The sequence below is a fragment of the Salvelinus sp. IW2-2015 genome, linkage group LG25 (genome assembly GCF_002910315.2).
Source record: "Salvelinus sp. IW2-2015 linkage group LG25, ASM291031v2, whole genome shotgun sequence".
NCBI classification, from domain to species: Eukaryota; Metazoa; Chordata; class Actinopteri; order Salmoniformes; family Salmonidae; genus Salvelinus; species Salvelinus sp. IW2-2015.
In genome coordinates this window covers 4,499,366-4,509,441 of record NC_036865.1, presented here as the reverse complement: position 1 = coordinate 4,509,441, position 10,076 = coordinate 4,499,366, and the positions used below count along the sequence as shown (strand labels likewise).

Here is a 10,076-nt window from a genome sequence, read left to right as displayed (position 1 = left end):
GTTAATTTTCTCGAAATCTAAAGGCACAACCTAGAGTCAATTTTATTGGTCACATACACGTGTTTAGCAAATGCTATTGCGGGTGTAGCGAAATGCTTGTGACCAAGTAGTTGAACATGTTATTACTCCAACGTCGTGAAAYTCACAAACTGACACGTTTTCATTTTCGTTAAAAATAACTTTATATCGAAGGAGTGCGGTTTGAGTTGACGGCCTGTACATGCGCAGTTCGGCGCAAGAGACCGTTAGACCCAATTACGCGTTTCTACGCATGCGCGTAGCTACCCAACATGGCCATGTAGGTGTCCTACAGGCACGTGTGATCGGGGAGAAGCAATTTTTGCCTATCTTTATACTGTACTTACAGTATCTTTGGTTGCGGCGGGAGCGACACTTCAGCACGTCGATGACGTCAACCACAACAAAATGTATCGTGTGCGTATTTATGTTTAGCTGTGAAATTGTCATTGATTGATATTAATTGAGCAAATTGCGCATTTTAAAACAACTAAAGCTATTTGCGTTAGCTGGATAATATTGCAATATTCAGTGACATATCGTCGTTCTTCTCTGGTTCTTTAGACTTCTAGCTGTGCGGCGCCGTTAAAATAAAGTCGACCTGGAACGCGCAACACCGCAGCCTTCAGAGCAGTCAGGCTAGRTAAATCAGTTATTTTCTAAGCTTATATAGCTAATATAAATCAMAATGGATGATATTTTAAATTGCAAACCAGAGGACTTGGACGATTATTACGGGTTACTCGGATGCGATGAGTTATCTTCGGTAAGAGTTTGTTTTCCCACTAGCAATAACGTTAGCTAGCTAGGCTAAATATATGTTACCGACTTGTTGCGATATGGATATCATACTGTGCAGTGAAAGTGGCGTAGCTTGGTATAATTTCATACACCTTTTGTCAAGTGACTGCTATAAGATTTTGATTGTCAGTTCAACCAGCTTTTAAGGCCATGGCAAATGTAACATAATGTATATGGGTGAAACTTTAATGATGTATCTTTGTTTTTAGACAGAACAGATTGCCAATGAATACAGAGTAAGGGCCTTGGCATGTCATCCAGACAAGCACCCTGATAATCCAAGAGCAGGTAATGGATGAATTCTGTGTGATTGTGTCCCTCTTGTGTACTGTGACAGGTGATGATTGTCATGTACAGTCCCTTCAGAAAGTATTCATACCCCTTGACTTATTCCAAATTTCCAAATTGATTAAATGTGTTGTTTTTTATCACCCATCTACACACAATACCCCATTGTGAAAACGTTTTTAGACATTTTTGCWAATTTATTGAAAATAAAATACAGAAATATCCAATTTACATAAGTATTCACAACCCCTGAGTCAGCACCTTTGGCAGCGATTACAGCCGTGAGTCTTTCTGGGTAAGTCTCGAAGAGCTTTCCACACCTGGATTGTGCAATATTTGCCCGTTTTATTATTTTCAAAAATCTTCAAGCTCTGTCAAATTGGTTGTTGATAATTGCTAGACAAACATTTTCAGGTCTAGCCATAGATTTTCAAGTAAATTTAAGTCAAAACTAACTCGGCCTCTCGGGAACATTCACTGTCTTCTTGGTAAGCAGCTCCAGTGTAGATTTGGCCTTGTGTTTAAGGTTATGTCCTGCTGAAAGGTGAATTCATTTCCCAGTGTCTGGTGGAAAGCAGACTGAACCATGTTTTCCTTTAGGATTTTGCCTGTGTTTAGCTCCATTCAGTTTCTATTTTATCCTGGAAAAACTCCCCAGTCCTTAACGATTACAAGCATACCCATAACATGATGCAGCCACCACTATGCTTCAAAATATGGAGAGTGGTGCTCGGTAATGTGTTGTATTGGATTTGCCCCCCCTCCCCCAAAGTTAATTGCTTTACCACATTTTTTGCAGTATTACTTTAGTGCCTTGTTGCAAACAGGATGCATGTTTTAGAATATTTTGTACAGGCTTCCTTCTTTTCATTCTGTKATTTTGGATTAACTACAATGTTGTTGATCCATCCTCAGTTTTCTCCTATCACAGCCAATAAAATGTTTTAGAGTCACCATTGGAAATCCCTGAGCGGCTTCCTTCCTCTCTGGCAACTGAGTTAGGAAGGACGCCTCTATCTTTGTAGTGACTGGGTGTATTGATACACCATCCAAGGTGTAATTAATAACTTCACCATGGTCAAAGGGATATTCAATGTATGCTTTTTATTTTTACCCATCTACCAACAGGTGCCCTTCTTAGCGAGGCATTGGAAATCCTTCATGGTCTTTGTGGTTGAATCTGTGTTTTAAATTCACTGCTCGACTGAAGGACCTTACAGATGTGTATGTGTGGGGTACAGAGATTTAAAAATATATATATATATATATTTCACCTTTATTTAACCAGGTAGGCTAGTTGAGAACAAGTTCTCATTTACAACTGTGACCTGGCCAAGATAAAGCAAAGCAGTGCGACACAAACAACAACACAGAGTTACACATGGAATAAACAAACATACAGTCAATAACACAATAGGGGGGGYAAATGAGGTACGGTAGTTCCCAAGACAGAGACTGTACTGACCACGAGTCACCAGAGATGCCTTCACCAGATGCAGTGCCATCTTCAAGATGAGGTAGTCATTCAAAAATCATGTTAAACACAATTTTTGCACACAGAGTGAGTCCATGCAACTTATTATGTGACTTTTTAAGCACATTTTTACTCCTGAATGTATTTAGTCTTGCCGTAACAAAGGAGTTGAATACTTACTGACTCGAGACATTTCAGCTTTTCATTTTTGATTAATTTGTAAACATTTCAAAAAACATAATTCCACTTTGAAGGGGTATTCCATTATGGGGTATTGTTTGTAGGCCAATGACCAAAAATCTCAATTAAATCCATTTTAAATGCAGGCTGTAACACAACACAATGTGGAAAAATGTAAGGGGTGTGAATACTTTCTGAAGGCACTGTATAATAYAAATGTTGTCGCAATAATCCTATCCACGCTCATCATGAAGTCCACATTTTGTTGCAGTGGAAGAGTTTCAGAAGTTGCAGGAAGCCAAGGAGGTTTTGTGCAATGAAAAGAGCAGAAGAAACTATGATGTATGGAAAAGAAGTGGAATTACCATACCATTCCATGGCTGGCTAGCCCTTGGCGACTCTGTGAAAACTGTATGTATATTATGAGAATTATAATTATGATCAAACTGAAAACATACATTMTATACACTTTCATTGATCAAATAATGGGGAACTGGTCTGCTTGTTAATACATGTCATAATATTGAGCCAGAATCGCAGCAATACAAAGAGTTGTCAAACTTTACACTGCCTAAATGTAATCATGTGACCTATTATGTACAGTGGGGCAAAAAAGTATTTAGTCAGCCACCAATTGTGCAAGTTCTCCCACTTAAAAAGATGAGAGAGGCCTGTAATTTTCATCATAGGTACACTTCAAACTATGACAGACAAAATTAGAAGAAAAAAAATCCAGAAAATCACATTGTAGGATTTTTTATGAAATTTATTTGCAAATTATGGTGGAAAATAAGTATTTGGTCAATAACAAAAGTTTATCTCAATACTTTGTTATATACCTTTGTTGGCAATGACAGAGGTCAAACGTTTTCTGTAAGTCTTCACAAGGTTTTCACACACTGTTGCTGGTATTTTGGCCCATTCCTCCATGCAGGCCTCCTCTAGAGCAGTGATGTTTTGGGGCTGTTGCTGGGCAACACAGACTTTAACTCCCTCCAAAGATTTCTATGGGTTGAGATCTGGAGACTGGCTAGGCCACTCTAGGACTTGAAATGCTTCTTACGAAGCCACTCCTTTGTTGCCGGGCGGTGTGTTTGGGATCATTGTCATGCTGAAAGACCCAGCCACGTTTCATCTTCAATGCCCTTGTGATGGAAGGAGGTTTTCACTCAAAATCTCACGATACATGGCCCCATTCATTCTGTCCTTTACACGGATCAGTCGTCCTGGTCCTTTGCAGAAAAACAGCCCCAAAGCATGATGTTCCACCCCATGCTTCACAGTAGTTATGGTTCTTTCGATGCAACTCAGCATTCTTTGTCCTCCAAACACGACGAGTTTAGTTTTTACCAAAAAGTTATATTTTGGTTCATCTGACCATATGACATTCTCCCAATCTTCTTCTGGATCATCCAAATGCTCTCTAGCAAACTTCAGACGGGCCTGGACATGTACTGGCTTAAGCAGGGGGACACGTCTGGCACTGCAGGATTTGAGTCCCTGGCGGCGTAGTGTGTTACTGATGGTAGGCTTTGTTACTTTGGTCCCAGCTCTCTGCAGGTCATTCACTAGGTCCTCCGTGTGGTTCTGGGATTTTGCTCACCGTTCTTGTGATCATTTTGACCCCACGGGGTGAGATCTTGCGTGGAGCCCAGATCGAGGGAGACATCAGTGGTCTTGTATGTCTTCCATTTCCTAATAATTGCTCCCACAGTTGTTTCTTCTTCAAACCAAGCTGCTTACCTATTGCAGATTCAGTCTTCCCAGCCTGGTGCAGGTCTACAATTTTGTTTCTGGTGTCCTTTGACAGCTCTTTGGTCTTGGCCATAGTGGAGTTTGGAGTGTGACTATTTGAGGTTGTGGACAGGTGTCTTTTATACTGATAACAAGTTCAAACAGGGCCATTAATACAGGTAACGAGTGGAGACAGAGGAGCCTCTTAAAGAAGAAGTTACAGGTCTGTGAGAGCCAGAAATCTTGTTTGTTTGTAGGTGACCAATAACTTATTTTCCACCATAATTGCAAATAAATTCATAAAAATCCTACAATGTGATTTTCTGGATTTTTCCCCTCATTTTGTCTGTCATAGTTGAAGTTGTACCTATGATGAAAATTACAGGCCTCTCTCATCTTTTAAGTGGGAGAACTTGCACAATTGGTGGCTGACTAATACTTTTTTGCCCCACTGTAACTGAGATACACCATTCGAAAAATGCATCCTGTGTTGAATGCATATATTATATTATGTTAAATGCACATTGTTCACCTTATACTTTATCTGATTGTGTTWTTTCATGTTTGGGTACGTTGCTCTCTGTCCTCAGTCAATGCATTGGGCTGTGAGGACCAAAAAGGAGCCCATGCTGGAGAGCTCTAAAGCAACATTCCCGAACAGTTCRCAAGACAGAGACTGTACTGACCACGAGTCACCAGAGATGCCTTCACCAGATGCAGTGCCATCTTCAAGTGAGCACATAGCCTAGTTTCATAATTTTTCAYTGATTTTCATGTTTACGGGTACTTTTGCCAACCTATAGTTAGAAAGAACTCAAATCCAACATGTAATATTGGTTCTTGTAATATACTTATGGGAATATAATGCTTCATATTGAGGCTCTTGAGGTCTAATCTTAATTGATTTAAATGTCTTATTAAATAAGTGTTCCTTTTCTTTTTAATCATATTTTTGATGTCCCCATTATCCAGGTGATTACTGCCATCGCCATTTTCGTTGGGCTTCTGACTCCCCATCCAGTCTTCTGCGGAAATTCAGAAATTATGAAATCTAAATGGAAAGATAAAATGATCAGCGTTGTCAATTTCCTTGTGAATAATGTTAATTGTTGGTTCCCATATTCACAATAATTGTATGTAATTGCTAAACTAATTGGCTTTAATCTGTCAGGTGTAACCTATTAGACCCTCTGTAGAAAATGTATAATGAAAATACCCCAGTTTTGCCATGGCCTAGGCTCTAGGGTATGGGGCATATATATTATTTGTATACGGTCTATGGCATGGAGCCTGGAATGGGCCTATTTAGCGGTTTATCAAAATGACTCAATAGATGTCATTATGTGAAGTATAGTATTTTTGTAGTGTTGTATCCTTGTGCATTGTTGCCTTTTTTAATGATGTAAATGCCCTGGATGGTATTTTCACATCTAATAAATGTTATGTATTCAATATGCTGATTTTAGTTTGGCTTCATTTATTATCATATTATTACTTCACAAATATGTGGACAACAAAACGAATGATAAAGTATTGCATGGAAAATGTGAATTTRAAGCATGAACAACTTAAAGCTAAAACCATTAGCAACCAGCAATCATACAACTGTCACTGCTTTGGTGTAGACTCATTACAAGGCCATGAAACATTTGAACTACTCTTAAATATATTAGTCATTTACTAAAATGTTTTGAGCATAGGTTCAGATTAATGGTCATACGGTGACCTTGACGCGCGAAGCACGTTTTTTTGTGTGTTCATGCCAGGGCGTTATCTGTTGAACATTGTCTACTATTAAACYATATATATAAAAATTAAATACACACATAAAAATCGAAAAAGTGTGCCCCTGTTCGCTTGCGTTGCTTATCCTTTTTTAATTGGCCAATTCATAAGACCGTTACTTTGTGAGTGGACCGTTGACTCCGTCAATCAAGTCAAGGTTGGAAATAAATGGGGTCATTTCAGTCCAGCAGATTGTTCAGATCACACGCGGTAGTTTAAGCGAAAGTGAGTTAGTTCATTATGGCAGGCAGGCTTTTACTCCGTACCTGTACAACCTTGCAATTGGCAAGAAACAATGTTGTGGCAAGATCACTGCCACGCGCTATGGGCACATTAAAAGGTACGTGTGTGCGTAAATTTAATTTGTGTGTGTAAAATACATTTAATCGGTTGTGGTCCGTCAGAATGTCCATCAAATCTAATAACTAATCTGTTTTGAATTATTTGACATTATAGAATAAACAATATAATGACTGTGCTCTGCAAGTATATCCTACAAGGCAACACTTCGCCTAGGCACCACATTTGTAAAAATAGAATACCAAATCACGGAATACACGTGCATGACGCATTCATAAAATAACTACCAATTTGACAGTGTTATTAATTGTAAAATGATGCTACTGTATTTAGAAACGCGAAACCTACTACATTTGTTAATAACTGAAGGTCATTTGGATTTTAACCACTGGAAGGCCCCTTGATAGACCCACCTTCTTTGGCAGACATTCGTTGATTTGGTGCCAGGTATATCTTAACATGGAGGACATGAGTTGTGTGTGCTTGTGGACGTGCAGTTTGACTCATAACTATTGCGTGCACTCTGTTAAGAGGTAACATGATTTTCTTGTTCTGATAAACATTATGCCCTTAATTTGAATGTCAAGTAGCATATAAAGTCACAGGTGTCTCACAAACAGTCTCCTTCCAGGGATTCCAACTGATGAGGAACAGGCCACTGGACTCGAGCGACGTGCCATGCAGGCACTGAAGAAAGGAAAGGTCATATCTAGATAGCATACAGTGCATTTGGAAAGGATTCAGACCCCATGACTATTTCATATTTTGTTATGTTACAGCCTTATTCTAAAGTGGATTACACCCCCCTCATCAATCTACACAAACATCCAGAGATGTTTGATCGGGTTCAAGTCCTGGCTCTCGCTTGGCCACCCAAGGACATTCATACTTGTCCCGAAGCCACTCCTGCATTGTCTTGGCTGTGTGCTTAGGGTCGTTGTCCTGTTGGAAGGTGAACCTTCGCCCCAGTCTGAGGTCATGAGCGCTCTGGAGCAGGTTTTCATCAAGGATCTCTCTGTACTTTGCTCCGTTCATCTTTGCCTCAATCCTGACTAGTCTCCCAGTCCCTGCCGCGGAAAAACATCCCTACAACATGATGCTGCCACCACCATGCTTCACCATAGGGATGGTGCCAGGTTTCCTTCAGAGGTGACGCTTGACATTCAAGCCAAAGAGTTCAATCTTGGTTTCATCAGACCAGAGAATCTGGTTTCTCATGGTCAGAGTCCTTTAGGTGCCTTTTGGCAAACTCGAAGTGGGCTGTCGTGCCTTTTACTGAGGAGTGGCTTCCGTCTGGAAACTACCATAAAGGCCTGATTGGTGGAGTGCTGCAMKGATGGTTGTTCTTCTGGAAGGTTCTCCCATCTCCAGAGGAACTCTGGAGCTCTGTCAGAGTGACCATCGGGTTCTTGGTCACCTCCCTGACCAAGGCCCTTCTCKCCCGATTGCTCAGTTTGGCTGGGCGGCCAGCTCTAGGAAGACTCTTCATGGTTCCAAACGTCTTCCATGCTGCAGACATTTTTTGGTACCCTTCCCCAGATCTGTGCCTCAACAGAATCCTGTCTCGGAGCACTACGGACAATTCCTTTGACCTCGTGGCTTGGTTTTTGCTCTGACATGCACTGTCAACTGTGGGACCTTAKATAGACAGGTGTGTGCCTTTCCAAATCATGTCCAATCAATTGAATTTACCACAGGTGGACTCAAGTCAACTTGTAGAAACATCAAGGATGATCAATGGAAACAGGATGCACCTGAGCTCAATCATACACAAGTTATGTTTCATGTTTTTAATAAATTAGCAAAAATGTCTGAAACCTGTTTTCGCTTTGTCATTATGGGGTATTGTGTGTAGATTGAGGATTTTTTCAAAATCAATGAATTACAATAAGGCTGTAACATAAAATGTGGAAAAAGTCATGGGGTCMGAATACTTTCCGATTGCACTGTATATTTGTTTCAACCTATTGTGATGTCTGATTCAATTCAAATAAGATTGATTTGTGTTCATACTTGTACTTTTTATGGGGAAAAAATGCAGGATCCTTGGAGCATTCTGAAACCCAAGGAGTATGCTGGAACCAAAGAAGACCCTCACATTGTCCCAGGCATTAGTGACAAACGGCTGGTAGGCTGTCTGTGTAAGTACCATACTTTCATGCTTTACAATTTTCRCAGAAGAATATAAAAATGTGCCAACACTTGTGATTATGTACCATAGGTGAAGAGGACAACACTGCCATTGTGTGGTTCTGGCTCCACGAGGGGAAGCCCCAGCGCTGTCCCGAATGTGGGTCCCACTACCAGTTTGTCCATCATGAGCTGCCCCACTGAAACAGTCACCAAGCTCCTTGCTACTGGACCAGGATAACCTGCCTCATTAACTCACCCTCTACCCTGAACAATATGTGCATTTCAGCTGATTAATATGTAGTTTAACATTAAAATACTGTCAATTTGAAWTGTCTCAACAGGCAATTTTAATCTTCATATTCCTGGAACGCTTAATTTGCCTTGTTAGAAAATGATTGTTAAAACATCAGATATATGGGCACTTGGAGGTTGAACGGGGGCAACGTTGATATGCATTCTATACTGAACAAAAAATATAAAAACGCAACATGCAACAATTTCAATGATTTTACTGAGTTACAGTTCATATAAGGAAATCAGTCAATTTAAATAAATAAATCAGGTCCTAATCTATGGATTTCACAACTGGGCAGGGGCCACCCGCTTGGGAGCCAGGCCAACCCACTGGGGAACCAGGCCCAGCCAATCATAATGAGTTATTCCCACACAAAAGGGCTTTATTACAGACATACTGGTCTCAAACGATCCCGCTGGTGAAGAAGCCAGATGTGGAGGTCCTGGGCTGGTGTGGTTACATGTGGTATGCAGTTGTGAGGCCGGTTTGACGTACTGCAACATTTTCTAAAACATTGGAGGCAGCTTATGGTAGAGAAATGAACATTCAATACTCTGGTGGACATTCCTGCAGTCAGCATACCAATCGCACGCTCCGTCAAAACATTTGGCATTGTGTCGGTGACAAAACAGCACATTTTAGAATGGCCTTTTATCGTCCCCAGCACAAGGTGCACCTGTGTAATGATCATGCAATTTAATCAGCTTCTTGACATGCCACATCGGCCAGGTGGTTGGATTATCTTGCGAAAGGAGAAATAAGCTTTTTGMGCGCATGGAAAATTRCTGGGAAATTTTATTTCAGCTCATGAAACATGGGACCAACACTTTACATGTTGTGTTATTTTTCAGTATACATTCAATCATACTTTCCCCAATGCCACATACACATGGAATAGAAATCCATTAAGTGATGTATAACATGAGCGTTATCTACAGTTTAGTGTAATGTTAGGGAAGTAATTATAAAGCACCGAAGTGTTATCGCAATACACATTTTAGAGGAATTAAATTGATAAACAAAACTCATGTTGGTACTAGCCTATAATATCCACAAAAATGCAATGTT

General features: G+C 40.3%; 2 protein-coding genes across 2 annotated transcripts; both read left to right on the top strand.

Annotated features, from left to right (window-relative positions):
* Positions 1-389: 389 nt before the first annotated feature.
* Positions 390-5,955, top strand: dnajc12 (DnaJ (Hsp40) homolog, subfamily C, member 12). Its single transcript, XM_023969761.2, has 5 exons — positions 390-784; positions 1,029-1,107; positions 3,033-3,172; positions 5,086-5,227; positions 5,468-5,955. The coding sequence occupies exons 1-5, from the start codon at positions 707-709 to the stop codon at positions 5,548-5,550; spliced, it is 522 nt and encodes a 173-aa protein (XP_023825529.1). The 5' UTR covers positions 390-706; the 3' UTR covers positions 5,551-5,955.
* Positions 5,956-6,407: 452 nt separating this feature from the next.
* On the top strand, positions 6,408-9,042 carry cox5b2 (cytochrome c oxidase subunit 5B2). The gene is made up of 4 exons (XM_023969754.2): positions 6,408-6,620; positions 7,212-7,282; positions 8,622-8,721; positions 8,802-9,042. Exons 1-4 carry the CDS (start codon positions 6,521-6,523, stop codon positions 8,912-8,914), a joined length of 384 nt encoding a protein of 127 aa, XP_023825522.1. The 5' UTR covers positions 6,408-6,520; the 3' UTR covers positions 8,915-9,042.
* Positions 9,043-10,076: the final 1,034 nt, after the last annotated feature.